Source organism: Lepidochelys kempii, chromosome 11 (genome assembly GCF_965140285.1).
Source record: "Lepidochelys kempii isolate rLepKem1 chromosome 11, rLepKem1.hap1, whole genome shotgun sequence".
In the NCBI taxonomy this organism is placed as follows: Eukaryota; Metazoa; Chordata; order Testudines; family Cheloniidae; genus Lepidochelys; species Lepidochelys kempii.
In genome coordinates this window covers 52,148,795-52,164,496 of record NC_136390.1, presented here as the reverse complement: position 1 = coordinate 52,164,496, position 15,702 = coordinate 52,148,795, and the positions used below count along the sequence as shown (strand labels likewise).

Below are 15,702 nucleotides of genomic sequence, written 5' to 3'. Positions count from 1 at the left end.
TAAACACACTTTAATGGGACAGAGTTGTCAAGGATTAAAAAGCTTACTTGGGAGCCTGCTTTAATTCTTCAAGTGTCATCTCAACTCTCAGTAAGTCTGTCCATATCTATGCAAAAAACCAAACAAACGTGAAAATAAGGGACAAGTATAATATTGATTACATGGATGGAAGTCATCTGGAAGCTTTTGGCGTATCAATATACAATAGGGAGAGCTAGTAGCAATACCTCTAGGTTACCTAGCACTCTGTTATAAGAGTCTTACTGTAGGTATCGTCTTTCCTTTATAAAACCTTGCATTTCAGCCTGAATGGTTGAAGCTTGACAACTTCTGCAACAAGTGAGGCAGGCCTCTATGGAAAATAGCCTCATTCACTATTCTTACATGATTCTTTGTACACTCTCCATCCTGTGCACTGAATGAGGCAGGGACCTTGTGGGGAAAAATAGTATGTGGTGATGTACTGAGGTCTGTTGCATAGTGGATATGCATAAGGGGGCAAAACTACGGTTGCACATGAAACTTAAACTCTATTTCCTAACTTCTGAGTGCTTGACTTTGCAACTTTAACTTTCTTTTCATGTTTTTTTAAAAATACAATAAATCCATAAGTACAGACTATGTGCACTAATCTAACTAATGTAAGTTCTCACAGCCTTTGTAAACTCAGTTTCTTCAGTTGCCTTCTCTATGCAAAATCCTCCTTTGCTCATTTCAGCCATAAAGCCCCTGCCTAATACTAGAACAGTCACCTAACAAATTTTAAGTCTACATAAAAAGCTATACTTGAAACCGTAATCTTGATCACACAGTACACAATATTCTATATCTTGTTTAAAGTGCAAGTTCTTGAGGCAAGGACTATATCTTCCTTTGTGTTAAGTATAACATCCAGAAAATAAATCTGAAACCAAGACCCAGCACAACCAGTAGGTATAAGGGATTGTAGATATTTTGGAATGAGACATATTAATATTCAAAAGAACCTAAAGGACAGCCAGCTTTGAGCTATCAGCTAAATATCATTGCTTTCAACTACTTGCTACTGCTATGCAGTTTGGAGCGGTGCACATGATTAACAGCCTCAGCAGGGGCAGGATAAATCTGGACTATCTCTGATGTGCCCTTTGGATGGTTTGAGGCAGGTAGCCTGTGCTCACTTAGGCTGTGAGGTGGTGTTCTGCTAGGGGGCTGCGGACGAAGAGCACAACTGCAGAAGTGGCACTGAAAGCTACAATGAATGGCGTCAGCCTCTGGAAAAGCAGAGGATGACTATGCGGTTGGGCCAAGTCTAACTGAACCAGGGCCGCTCTCTGGTGCGGTGGTGAGCAGCACTAAATAGGCCCAGCAGAGCCAGCACTCGCTATGAGCAGCCTAAGCAATGGCTTAAGGCCTCAAGCAGCTCGAGGGAGCCCAGTATTAATGGGGGGAGATAGTCCTCCTTAGGACCCCCACGGTATGGCACTGGGGCCCAGAGGCGCTTTGGGCTTTAGCCTGCCTGGCTCGCTGAGTCCTGTGCCGGCCCTATCGCCCCCTGCACCACGGAGCGCAGGTCGCAGGCGGCGGTGCCAGTATGGCCGGTGGGGAAGGCTGAGTCCCCAACTCCCGCCCGTCCCGCCCCGGGCCTTGCATCTGTCTCTGTCCCGGCCGGTGCGTCCCAGGCGCTCCTCCGGCAGCCCAGCGGGGTCTCCCACGGCCCCGCCCTGCCCCGGCCATCGCTAGGGGCGGGGTCACCTCGGTGCGCCCGCCCCGTTGTAACGCGCCGGTTGATGCCCGGGGATGAACAAAGATGGCGCCCGAGGCTACTTGCTCCTGGTCTTCCCTTCCAGGTGCCTGGACCAAAGATGGCGCCAGCCAGTAGTTCCCTGCCTCTCCCCCAGCGTAGGTTTCTCCTTTCCATTGGCCCAGCTTTGCCACGTGACCAGGCCTTGTTCAGTCAGGGCCGCGACAGCGAGTCGGGTTGCTCTTATGAGGAGGCCGCTTTTAACCCTTGCGGGACAGAAGCCGCTGTCGCCGGTGAACCTTGTCGCAGGGGCGGGGCGGGGCCAGAAGCAAAAAGTAAGGAAGGGGGGGAGGGGATGCAGATGGATGAAGCCCGGTCCCAGGGAGGCGGAACCTTTATGTAGCCCGAGACTGACGGGGGCGTCTCTGGCGCGGGGGGAGGGGTGTGTCAGCCCACCCCCCCCCGGGTCTCGGTTGCTGGAGGGGGAGAGGCCGGGGTGTCGGGCTCGCCTGAGGAAGATTCCTGCAGCGGCCTCTCCCTCTGGCGCTGGGTGACTTCGCTCCATCTCCGCTCCGTGGGGTCCGCAGGACAGCCCCTGCTCTTCTCTTCGAGGCAGGAGGGAAAGTCCTGTCCCCCTCTCGTTGCATCCTCACTGTAGGAGGTTATGTGACTTGCCCGCCCTTTATAGTCGGTTCTCCCTAAGGAGCATCTCATTGAAATAGTTGGTGAAGTAACCATAGCATTGCACCTGCTCCGACTGCTGTGCCACTCTTCTCTCTACCAGGTTATGACTTGCAGACAAACTCCTTTGTCCATTCATGCTCTCAGGGATGCAGCCACGAAACAGTCCCATGTCTCACGCCAGTTACACCAACCTGCCTCTTCTGGTGCCCCAGTCAAGGTTTGATTTAAATCATTTGCAGAACAGAGGAGATATATCACTTGTAGGCCTTTGTTTTCTCCTTCTGTTATAAAAGTATGCCATTTAATTCATCCTAGCCCCCTCCAATGGCAAAACAGATTTCCTTTCAAAAATATTTGTGAGCCACATTATCCCTGTCAGGCAATAGCCAGAAAGGGACTGAGATAGAAAAAAAGCCCTACAGCTCTGCATTCTTAATTCAAAACTAACCCACCATCCAGTCATTATTTCATTTGGGGAGTTTAAACAGTCAAGGGTGTAGAAAGAACCATGAAACTTGTTTACATGCAGGCTGGTTCTGTTGCCCAACTCTGTGTAATACCTTCTAAATATAAACATGCCATTGCACACAATATGATTGCTACCATGGTAGGTGCACTTAGGCATAGAACTCTAGGAATGTTAAAAGAGCTAATAAACAAAACTCCTCCCATACAGTACATCATTAGAAATGTGCTCCCAGCAAAGAAGGATCATTCTCCAGGTATGTCTGTCTACAACCTGTGTTAGTAGTAACATTGGCTATCAGTTCCCCAAACCTATTTGTTACCTAAATAGATTAGGGGAAGGCAGGGACATGTTTTATCAGTAGCCCCATACTAAAAAATGTTGTACAGCCACTAACTCCAGGTTAATAGCCTAACTACCAGAGCAGAAAAGATCTGTTATTGAAGATAGTTAAGATACAATTTAACCCTGAAGCAAAAATTAAATAAGCAACCACTTTCAATCCCAGAATAGCCCTGTTCATTGAAATTAAAGATGGAACAGGACTGAAATACTAGTCCCAACCAGTTACCAATAAAATAGATATAGATTTTCAACACACTTCTTATCTAGTAGTGGAAAGGTTATGTCTTCATATTTAGTGACATTACGCAAAACAACTGCTTGATGTTGCACCAAGTATTTTCTCAGCAGTAGCAATTTCCATAACATGAATAAGAAAAAACACAGAAATACACCTTGTAGTAGAGAAGTGGGAGGGGATCAAAAACTCTTCCTTTTGTTCAGCCTTCAGTTCCCCCTCTAGCCTTCATTCTGGACTTTAACCACAAGGTGTAACATGTTGAGAAAATTACTTTTAAGATATCCAGAGATAATTAACAGGATGTGTGCATCACATTAAGCATATATCTCGTGATATTTTCCTGTTGTAACTCATATCCTTCCATACTGATTTCCTCCTCCCCTTGTTTGTTAGTCATATCTTGTTGCATTAAATCTAATTGTAAGCTCTTCAGGACAGGGATATGTCATTTTATTTGTCTGTAAAGTACCAGGGTCAGATATGGTGTTACATAAATGAGACATGATAATAAGAGCAACTTAGCATGTTCTCTTCTTTTCTGCTGTTTTTCCTCATGAGATGTCTTAAGGTGGGTTTTCTCTATGTAGGTTTCAGAGGAACAGCCGTGTTAGTCTGTATTCGCAAAAGGAAAAGGAGTACTTGTGGCACCTTAGAGACTAACCAATTTATTTGAGCATGAGCTTTCGTGAGCTACAGCTCACTTCATCAGATGTTTACCGTGGAAACTGCAGCAGACTTTATATACACACAGAAATCATGAAACAATACCTCCTCCCACCCCACTGTCCTGCTGGTAATAGCTTATCTAAAGTGATCAACAGGTGGGCCATTTCCAGCACAAATCTATGTAGTTATCTAACCAAGGCCCTCATGCAGATAGTCTGGAGGATCCCCACTCTGTTATTTAATAGGAAGCAGTGTGATCCAGTAGCTAGGGGAGGGGATTGAGACTTGAGAAATCTGGGTTTTGTTTCTGTTTGTGCCATGACTGGGCAAGTCACTTAATATCTTTCTCTCTCAGTTTTTCCATCTATAAAATAAAGATAATAAGTGAAGTACTTCAAGATCTGTGGATGAAAATATACTATTGATTATTTTGGTACAGCTATCTTAACTCACTTGCTTCCCTTTTCTTTTTACTGTTATGCTTCATTTTCTCTGCCTGGGTGCTTGACATATGCCTGGGTGCTTGACTATAAAAATAGTATCCTTGCATAGTTAGTGGATGCTCTTGAAAGTAGCACAGATAATTATGTTATCAGGGGTCACTGTCCTGTTTTTTAAAAGGCTCAGGATCTAATCAGATTAGGTTGGATTTAAATTAGTATCCACAAGGGCATTTCTCACAGCATGTGTAACAAGAGTTGGACTGATTAAAAATATTGGCTGGAGCGGTGTGTAGGAAAAAATGTGTATTTTAGAAGGAATGTTTTTACATTGTGAGGTGCTGTAACAAACTCGCTTTGATCCTGGTCATTGGGTGTTTTCCCGTTGATATCAGTGATAGCAGGACCACAGGGAATTACACAGGAACCAGTTCTGTGAGGGTGTGTGGGGGAGGAGGGACGATTCCCTCTTTCTCAGCCTCTCCCCCCCATTAATGGACAGAGTGGAGGAAAGCACCACAGCCACTATTCCAGCTCTGTGACGGGAGAAGGAGCCACGGCACCTTTGAACCCTCTGTGGATTCATGGCCTCTGACTCCATGTATTCACAGATGCCGTGGCCACATATTCCCTAATTTACAAAACAAGTATTTATAAATTATAAACAAGTTATACTATTTTTTTTTTAATGTTTATGGTGAGACTACTTTAAATAAATAAAACAAATACATTCTCCCAATACCTTGTTCCTCTTCTAGTAACTGGCTTGCTAGTGTGATGTTGCTCAGTTATTTGATTCTTTGTTGTCTGGAGTAATACCTTTCTGAAAGCTTGAATACTTTTTACAGTGAAAGTGACTTATGGTAAGTCTTGTTCCTTCTAATAATGGAGTATTCAGGCATATAAACTGTAAGGTATTACTTATACAATTTAGAATTTAGGAGTGTAACCAAGCACATCTGCCTGTCTATACATAATGTCTACGGATTGCAGAGTTTTGTGAGATTTACTGTGTGTTCTGTGTCTCTCTCACAGAAAAGTGTAAAACATGATACCAACAGTTGGAAACACTGAACAAAATCTGTTTTGAAACATGTTTTGGGTGCAGGTAACCACAGACCTCCTAACCTTTCTCAAAATGTTAAGTATTAAGAAAACATTTCCTTTTCTTTTTCTTATTTCTTAGGAAACACGTTTTAGCTCAATAGTTTGTAATAGTAAAAAAGTAAGGGATACACTATTCAGGTCACTTTCTTGAGCTCTAAAATTATAACCGTTTTAGAAAATTAAAGGTACATTGTTGTATTTGTTTGACCTGAAATTTGATCTGCTTCATTTCTTGCCATTTTCTTAAGTCCATGTAATTCTGTGTGCAGTAGAATAATAAGAAAGCACTCTGGAGCAATCATCCAATAATAAACCAATATGCATGCGCAAAGGAGAAGCAAAACTGGGAAAGGGAACAGGTATCACTTTCAAGCTTCCAAGGGGTTATTTTATAAAGAGTGAAGAAAAGAAATAATTTTTTAAATTGCTAAAAATATTTTGGCACTGACTCTTTTTTCCCCCACCCCCTCATTAACTTTTCATATATATATAGAGGGAGAGTGATTTCAGTTCACTTTAAGAAATATCCATTTGGTTAGTCACTTACTGTAATCTACTGTACAAACCATGTGTGTTTTGTAATGTAACTCAAATTAGGTTGTTAAAGCACAGGTATTGTACCTCCATATGGTAGATAGTGTTCATCTCACAAATTTGCCAAAATGGGACCATGTCTTAATACTGAGAAAATAGACAGGAGAGCATTTTAGAAGCATATTAAATGCAAAAACATTTTTTCCTTACCTTAGGTGGTTAGGTCTTCCCCTATTGTTTCTACCTCTTCCTGAGGCCTGAGTTGGAGGACAATGCTTTTTGTCTATGTGATCCCTCTAATGGGATACGTTTTATAAAATTCCTTTCATTTTCTCTAACTTCCTCTTTCTCTCCCTCCCCCCCCCCTTTCCTTCCGTACTAGGAAGTCCCCCCATGTCCTCCACTCCAAAGTATTTCTAGTGTTTGATTCAGCAGCAGTTCTATGCTCTATTACTAAAAATACCATGAGCACTGGGCACTTAATGCTACTGGCGCTGATATTGATGGTTGTTGAAATACTACACCATGATCAGCAACTGTCCTAGTACTGGGGGGGAAAAAATTGAGTCAGAGGAGGACTGTGGCCCGGATCCTAAAAGGTGTTTAGGAGCTGTATTCCTATTGAAGACAATGTGTATTAAGCTCTGAAATACCTTGGAGGATCTGGGCCTGGTACCTAAGGCATGCTCCAAAATATACTTTTGATAGAGCACTGCCTAAAATTAAGGTGGCACAGGGATTTTCATCCTAAAGGGTCATTTTCAGAGGCCTATCAAAATATATCTTTAGGGCTGAAATTTGGCACATTTGTTCTAAGCTCAATAGTGAATATTTTGGGAAAGTCTGTGCAAAAAGAAGCTCAGCTGGTTTGAATTAGGAAGATTGTGTAGGAAAAAAATTGAGCGGTGTAAAAAGTGTTTTGCTACTAGCATGCAGGATCTAGCCCAACATGTTGCTATGTATCCCGCTATAGATATATGCAAAAGGAGAGAGAGAATATATGTAATGGTTTATAGGGCACGATTAAGTTTTTATTGCCACAAATATACGTTCTTATTGCTCATGAATGGTGGACCTCACTGGAGGGAGTAGGAGACTGGGTCTGCTTTTCCTCAGGATTTATACCAGTGTAAATCATGAGTCAATAGAAATACACTGGGGTAAAACCTGGGTGAGAAGAGAATTAGGCCCTATATATGATGTCTAATTGTTAGAGCTCATCGTAAGAACCTCTGCTTAATATAAGGGAAAAGATATTCTGGAATCAGCTAAGCGTGTTCACTCAGACTTCTAGTGGGTATAATAAACAATGAAATAACATCATTTTTAGTCTCTTCCCATTTTCCTAAACACGAACCCATTAGATTCAAGTCATTATTGGTGTAACTGCATTAACTTTGAAGTGACAGTTTGCATGAATTTGACCGCTGCTTTTAAAATTACTTGTTACTAATATGACTTGGCCTGGCTAAATTACTGTTGTGGAATTTGAATTCTGAGGATGGTATCTGTACAGTTCTTTTCTAGGCATGCCTCTGTGCAGAAGATTTTAGCAATGAGCAGTGTAACCAGACGCACTTCAAAATCAGTTGAACGTGGCTGGTCTGTGTGTTTAAGAAGCACTTTCTTTAACTCTGTCAAATGCTATCCCACTAAATTAGTTCTGGGAATTGAAACTAGTTGTGATGATACAGCAGCTGCTGTGGTTGATGATACTGGCAAAATCTTAGGAGAAGCTCTACATTCTCAAAATGAAGTCCATTTAAAGTAAGTAGACATTACAATGGGTGCTTTATTTCTAACTTCACTTGTAGTTTAATATGACTACTAATGCTATTGTCATTTATACTTGTTATATTCCATCAAGGGGCAGGTTCTTAAGTCTTAAGAAATATGAATTGGTTCTGATTATCAAATCTGGTAAAATTTCCCACAACCACCAATCCTGAAGAGTATGATATTTACCTGTCTCCAATTCTGGACAAAGATAAATTAGAATATGGACATTCCTTGCTGTATTCCTGATGACAGAGGAGTTGCAGAGTACTGACTCCTAAAAATTGTCTTGGCACAGCCTAGGGCTAAAATCAAATGGGACATAAACCAAGCAAGAGCAAGTTGAATCTTTGTATGGCCTTCCAGTGGAAGTGATGGTAATTTTCACTGCAGGGGGCATTTTAAATATGACTAGACAAAGCATTTGAGAATATACTGTAGGAAACAGTCATGATATGGCAGAACTACCAAGTATTTTCCATCTCTCATTTCTATGATTCTGTCTCTGTCATAAAATAGGGACACTTCATTATTCTTTGTTTCTAACTAGAACAGGTGGGATTATTCCTCCAGTGGCACAGCAACTTCACAGAGAAAATATTGAGCGAATAGTGAAAGAAACACTCTGCGTCAGTGGAATCTCTCTCGATGAACTCTCTGCTGTTGCAACTACTGTAAAGCCAGGACTCGCTTTAAGTCTTGGAGTGGGATTAGAATATAGTTTAAAATTGGTGGACAAGTATAAAAAACCTTTCATCCCCATCCATCACATGGAGGCACATGCACTTACAATTAGGCTAATAAACCAAGTGGAATTTCCTTTCTTAGTTCTTTTAATCTCTGGAGGCCACTGTATCCTGGTAGTAGCACAAGGAGTTTCAGATTTCCTTCTGCTTGGACAGACAGTGGATATAGCACCAGGAGACATTCTTGACAAGGTAATATTTCAGTAGGGATTCATTTATGCATTTTATACAAGTACTTACATTTGTTGTATTATTTACATCATGGTTTGTCTGTTTTTTACAGTAGCAAAAGTCGAGGTATGTATTCTTTAGGAAACTGGGATTCTGGCATTATCTTGGGTGAGAATTTGTGTAAGCTTTAGAGCAGCTAGTGTTTTTTTCCAGCAGTGGAATCTAGTAACAGGTAAGGTTAATCACTTGTGTAGAGCAGTCCCACTCCCTATATTTTATTAGCAAATTTTTATATTTGTGCCCTGACCCTAGATGGATACCTTAAATAAATCTGAATAAATTAATTTTTAAATATTTCCTGCTTATTAAATGGGCATTGTTAAAGGAAGGATCTGATTTGGCAGGTGTATTTTTAAACTCTGTGAATTTTCATTGTAACCACAGAGGTTGAAACAAGTTAGCCAGTATGCTTTCTAGAATATCACCTACAGTCAACATAAATAAAACAGTACAATACACTATAAACTTTAGTTTTTTCCTCCAATTTGAAATACTAGAGATTTCATGGGCTCAGAGGCTACTAAAATCTATTAATTATATTTCTTTAGTTGGCATGAGTTGTTTTCAGCAGGCAGCTAGCCATAACCTGGATGGCCAGCCTACAGTGAGGCTGGACATAGAAAGTTCAACAATATATGCAGTACAAATGAATCTGACTAACAGTGATATTTAAAAGGATGCTGTTGTTTAAAATCATGTTTGATATTTTTAAATGTCCTTACTTATGTTACTAATTGTGCCTGAGAGAGTTTGAAAAGTCTAGTCTATGTTTCACAAGTTATATTGTGTTGGTCACTGAATAAATAAACTTAAGATGGCTAGTTTCTGTTTCTTATTCTCAAGCACTAGCACAGGTTTGCAAGGAAATTTTTAAAACAAAACAAAATTTTTTTAAAATGTGAAATCCTTTCTATCAGTGTTAACTTGGCGGGCTAATATACCTGTGAGTGTCCATTTCAAAAGAAGAAGAATTAGATTTCTCATGTTTCTTGCAAAGTTGGAGGATCCTCATATTCACCCAATTTACTATAAAATTGGATTTGATGTTAAAAGCCCTCTAACGTTAGCCTTGGCATCTATCATTGATCTTTTCCTCATAGTACCTAGTTCACAATATATAATCTCTGAGCCAAATTCATCCTTAATGTAACTCCATTGACTGGAGTTATAGTGGAGCAGTGCAGTTACATCAGGGATTAATTTGGCCCTATTTTTCCCCAATTCTTCTTTCCCAGTCTATTGTTAGCATAATTAGATTATTTTCTATTTTTCTAGGTAGCAAGAAGACTGTCTCTAACAAAGCACCCAGAGTGCTGCAGAATGAGTGGTGGGAAAGCTATAGAGCACTTGGCCCAACAGGGAAATAGGCTGCATTATGAACTCAGAGCTCCCATGCGACATCATCCTAACTGCAATTTTTCCTTTTCTGGACTTCACTCCAATGCCACTAGAATAATTATGCAAAAAGAAAAGGAAGAAGGTATTTTTCAAAGTAAGATATATACAAATTGTACACCTGACTTGTGGTTATATTTGCAAAAAACCCTTTGCTCACAATTTCTGCAGGTATACAGGAGGGACACCTCCTGTCCTGTGTTACAGACATTGCTGCTGCAGTACAGCATGCAGTAGCACTTCATATTGCCCAGCGAACACACCGGGCTATTCTGTTCTGCATAAAAAGTGGCATCCTATCACAAACAAATGCAACTTTGGTAAGTACATATAACTTTACTATGTATGTCAAGGGGTACATGCCATCATACATTTGAATACATGTAACAGCACCAGGAGAAAGTGCAGCAAGGCATCAGCACCCTCCTTGACATTTCCACTGATAATGCTGCTCCAGGATTAAAATAAATGTATGTGGTACATTTAGTTGAATATATAAAATAAATCCTGCTGCAACAGAGTATTGTAAAGTGGTGCATTGTTAAAGGTAAAGTAATTTTAAAGTTTTCTTACATGTCTGTATTTTTCTTGTATATATTTAGATGTATTGGGAACATCTATCCACAACTTTAACATCTTTTACTCCAAGCAATCTCAATCATTGTATAAAGTTAAACTGATACAAAAACTACATGTAGGATAGTATCACCCTCCACTGAAGCCATCTCTGGGTGAAACACATAATTTGTTTCAGCTGTACAGCGCAATACTAGAAAGCAGTTTAGGAGAGGAAGTGAGAATAATATATCAAGCCAAAATTACAAGGGGAATTTATAGGTAAACAGAATATGATTTAATCACGTTTAAATTTGGCCAGGACACTAGGATTAACCCCTCATCTTGTAAAAAGTACCATGAGATTTTTAATTACCAAAAGTGGTCATGACCATAGTTCTCTGTCTCATCCAAGAGAGTACCTCCAGCAGAACAGTACCCTTTCTCCCCTCCCACAGTTCTATGCTGGGACATCGTAATTTTTCAATGATGATTAAAGCTTTATGAAATACAGTGAAAAAATTGTAAAGATTTTTGTGAACATGTGAAAATGTCTGTTAATGAACTTAATTTTATAACTTGTAACTGGGTTCAAATTTTTTCGTATTATTCAGTTTCACTAACCTCTCTTAAATAAGATAACTAGAGCTTGTTAGAAAATAGGACACTCTTTCATGAAAGTTCCCCTCTGCCCACCCCCGCCCCCCAAATTGGCCTTTTTATTGAAATAGTCAAAAAATTTCAAGTTTTTGAAATATCTCTAAAGGTAAAAAGTATAGTTGCTATAAAACCCTGGAGATTACTTACCTTTTTACCTTTCCATGTGTTATAGCAACTTAATTGTAAGTGAAAAATTTCTAAATTAAGCATAAAAATGGTTATATGCCAAATTCAATAAAACTTCCATTAATATTCTCCACCATACAAGGACATACATGTCCCAGAAAGCAGAGTTTTCCAGGACTTTTACTATTGGATGCATAAAAAGATGACAACTTTCAATTGACTCTGGATCTGTGATGACAGAATTATGTGAATTTTTTTTTTTTTTTTAAAAGAATGGTGTCTTTGCATGGTACATAGGACCAGAAAGTCATCTAGCATTGCAACAGCTAGCATTTTTACAAGACACTTAAAATATATATTTAAAACATTAAATAATTTCATAGACTCATTTGAATTAGATTCTCAGCACACACGAGCACTGATCCTGATTGAGAGCTCTATGCGCTATTTAATACAAATAATCATTGCATGTGAATAAGCTAATCCATTCCAAAATCATCCCTAATACATGGGTATAAAGTCTAGCTTTGAATATATAGTGATGATTACATGGCTTGCTATTCTTACCTTTTAGCATTTTCTCTAATAGCTAAAATGTGCCATGCTACAATTTACACCCATTACTTTTGTTCTGTCCTACTTGAATAATGAGATTAAGGCCAACTGGGATCATTGTGATTATCTAGTCTGACCTCCTGCATAATAGAGGCCCTAGAATTTCACCCAGTAATGCCGGATATTTGATAACTGCCCTACTTACACATGCCTTTACATGCTCTTTTTGTAGATAGTAATATCTGTTCAGTAATCTTTTAGGCCTGGTCTATACTGCTGCTTGTAAGTCACCCCCCGGAGTGATGTAGTTTACATCGACCTAATGTGGTATCTACACTGTGCTATGTCAGCGGGAGATGCTTTCCCACAGCTTAGCTTCCGCCTCTCGGGGAGGTGGAGCACTGAAGTCAACAGGAGTGCATTCTGCCATCAACTTATCACATCTTCACCAGATCCAATAAAGTGATGCCACTGCATCAATCGCGGTGGCGCCAATTTAGCCTGCCAGTGGAGACAAGCCCTTAGTAAGAATACAGACACACAATTCTCTTATCCTCTTCTATTCTATTAGGTCTTAATTTCCCTATTTATTATAATTGGTTGCTGTCTTTGAAATTAGGGGTATGGAACAGCTTCCATATGAGGAGAGATTAATAAAACTAGGACATTTCACCTTCGAAAAGAGACGACTAAGGGGGGATATGATAGAGGTCTTAATTGGTGTGGAGAAAGTGAATAAGGAAATGTTATTTACTTTTTCACTTAACACAAGAACAGGGACCACCCACTGAAATTAATAGGCAGCAGGTTTAAAATGAACAAAAAGAAGTACACTACACACAACGCACAGTCAACCTGTGGAACTCTTTGCCAGGGGATGTTGTGAACGCTACAGCCATAACAGGGTTTTAAAAAAAAACAAAACCTAGATAAATTCATGGAGGATAGGTCCATCAGTGGTTATTAGCCAGTATGGGCAGGGATGCAACCACATGCTCTGGGTGTCCCTAGCCTCTGACTGCCAGAAGCTGGGAGTAGATGACAAGGGATGGATCACTTGATGATTACCTGTTCTGTTCATTCCCTCTGCAGCACCTGACATTGGCCACTGTCCGAAGATAGGATACTGGGCTAGATGGATCATTGGTCTGACCCAGTATGGCCTTTCTTATGAACTTTCTTCAATATCTTCATCAAGCTTTTTGTTGAACTAGTGCACTGTCAGCTATTCCTTATTTGTTTACCTTTTGAATGACTTTTGCCTGTCTTTTAAAAATTGTTGTCAGGTTGTATCAGGAGGAGTTGCAAGTAACCAGTATATCCGAAGAGCTCTGAAAATTGTAACAGATGCAACTAACTTCAATTTGCTTTGTCCTCCTCCCAGACTCTGTACTGACAATGGTGTTATGATTGCATGGTGAGCAAAGACTGTGTTTCTATATTTTTGTTTTTTAAATGTTCTATAAAGCAGTGGTACAACATGTGAAAAACCAGTTGATGTAATTGTGTAAGAATTTCTGCTTATTGTGATTAAGCCATGTGTCATGCAGACAAAAAGACATTTGTATGGTAAATAGGAACTGCATTTTACGTTTATGTTCTCCATTTAGGAATGGCATTGAAAGGATGCGTGCAGGCTTAGGTGTGTTACATAGCACAGATGGCATACGCTATGAACCAAAGTAAGTGGCACAGCTCCTACCAATCCATTTTCTCATATGGTCACATTGCACTTTAACTTCCTTCAGTCATTTTAATTTAAGCCTCCTTCAGTTATACCATCAGATTTTATTATGTGAAATTTCTTGTGATGTAGTTGTGCTTTTTAAATATCAGTAACTTTTCACTCTAATTTTATATAAGTACTTAACACTTATTTACCCCTTTTGGGGCATAGATCTCAAAGCACTTTATGAAGTTGGATAAATATCATTATTCCGATTGTTATATGGGGAACTGAGACATGAAGAGGTTAAGCAACTTGCTTTTATGGTCATTCAATTAATTGGTGGCAGAGCCAGGAATAGAACTAGAACTCAGATATTCTATCTCTGAGCTCACAGTCCTATGCACTGAACCCTGCTGCCTATTCATGATCAGCCATCCAGTGCTACATTCAGACTGGGTTTACATTCCTGAAATGGAATATCTGTTGGTGGAGGCTGCAGTGGCACACGGCAGTCCCAACCTATTTTGCTCTAAGGAGCTAGAGACAGGTTAGCACTTTTCCAAAATTGGACACCAGGCATGTGAAGGATATGCTGACCTCTCAGCTGCCTCTTCCAGTGGGGATGCTGACAATCCCTAGCCATTTAAAAAAAAAAAAAAAAAGCAGGCTACTCCTCAGCATCCTGTTGGGAACCCTGAGGGATGGCAGCAGTAGACACCCTCTCAGCAAAGCCACACTGAGCATCAGTCTGGCCCCAGGTCTTTAGACAAAGCTAAAATACTGCTTTATAACCAGAATACCTTCAATAAAATATTTGATGTAGAAAAGTCTGATAATATAAAATACTTCTACTGCACTTTACAGACATTAGTATCCATGGTTTTATAAGGTTACGTAGGTTTTGGAAGGAATGGAAGTGGGGTTGAATTGAAGCAATCAGCTGGTTTGCGGCGTTCAAGAGGCAGGGGAGGGAAGGGGAGCCTGTGTGCCGAGTCCTCACTCCTCCCCCTCCCTCCTGAACATCACAAGCTAGCTGATTGCCGCGGGCAGGAGGCAGGGGGGAGAAGGAACTGATCCGCAGGGTCTGCCGGCGGGCGGGAGGGGCTGGGGGGGGAGGGGCAGGGGCGTAGGGGAGCTGATAGGGCGGCTGCCAGCTGTGGACAAAGCAGGCAGCCAAACGACATTAGAGTAAAGCATTGCACAACTTTAAATGGAGCATGTTCTGTTATTGAGCAGGGACGTAAGATTGAAACAGTGTTAAGCGAGAGGACGTTAAGTGGGGAGTTACAGTATTCACAATTCCTCACCTCAGTTAGAGGAGATACACTTGGGAGGGAAGCTGAGAAAATATTTCTCCTGTAGAAAGAATTTGCTTTTCTCCCCCATTCGGAGTACATTGGGGCCACTTCAGCAGTTAGAGATACTCAGGGTACAAGGAAAGCCCATGTTCCTTTTTTCCTGTGCTGGCTGCAGGAAGGAGTTGGTAGAGGAACTTTTATGCCAGCTCTACACAACTGAGGGATCCCTCTACCCTGGGGTAGTCCTCCCGTGACTGGACAGGACAGCTTTATTATTTGCAGAACATATGTGGGTTAATTCTGTGCCCATAGATGTCTGTGGAAGTTCTGCCATTGTCTTCATTGGGACCAGGATTTCACCCCTGATGTCTCACTTACCCCTGACATAACCAGAGACAATTCTCATTGACTTCAGTAACAGTGCTGCCCTTTTAATTTCACTTGGGCTGAGGTTTGGTTTATTTTGCTAACAGACTGACTTTTGAAAG

General features: G+C 40.7%; 2 protein-coding genes across 11 annotated transcripts in view; one reads left to right on the top strand and one right to left on the bottom strand.

The window, feature by feature from the left end:
* Positions 1-2,006, bottom strand: part of PMS1 (PMS1 homolog 1, mismatch repair system component) — a 101,711-nt gene extending 99,705 nt beyond the window's left edge. Inside the window, exons 1-2 of one of the 6 annotated variants that reach the window (XM_073306163.2) lie at positions 1,735-2,006; positions 48-106 (exon numbers count right to left, since the gene is read on the bottom strand). In XM_073306163.2, coding sequence (XP_073162264.1) covers positions 48-79 — 32 coding nt within the window. In that variant the 5' untranslated portion in view covers positions 80-106; positions 1,735-2,006. Of the gene's footprint in view, positions 1-47; positions 1,714-1,734 lie in introns of those variants that run through there. The other 5 variants (XM_073306161.2, XM_073306158.2, XM_073306160.2 and 2 more) reach the window with 5 other exon arrangements.
* OSGEPL1 (O-sialoglycoprotein endopeptidase like 1) overlaps positions 1,919-15,702 on the top strand; it is a 47,551-nt gene continuing 33,767 nt past the window's right edge. For 3 of the 5 annotated variants that reach the window (XM_073306175.2, XM_073306176.2, XM_073306174.2), the window contains exons 1-7: positions 1,919-2,058; positions 7,720-7,970; positions 8,530-8,917; positions 10,232-10,436; positions 10,523-10,671; positions 13,534-13,664; positions 13,858-13,929. In XM_073306175.2, the coding sequence (XP_073162276.2) occupies positions 1,969-2,058; positions 7,720-7,970; positions 8,530-8,917; positions 10,232-10,436; positions 10,523-10,671; positions 13,534-13,664; positions 13,858-13,929 (1,286 nt within the window). In that variant the 5' untranslated portion in view covers positions 1,919-1,968. Of the gene's footprint in view, positions 2,059-5,597; positions 5,671-7,719; positions 7,971-8,529; positions 8,918-10,231; positions 10,437-10,522; positions 10,672-13,533; positions 13,665-13,857; positions 13,930-15,702 lie in introns of all 5 variants that reach the window. The other 2 variants (XM_078847995.1, XM_073306179.2) reach the window with 2 other exon arrangements.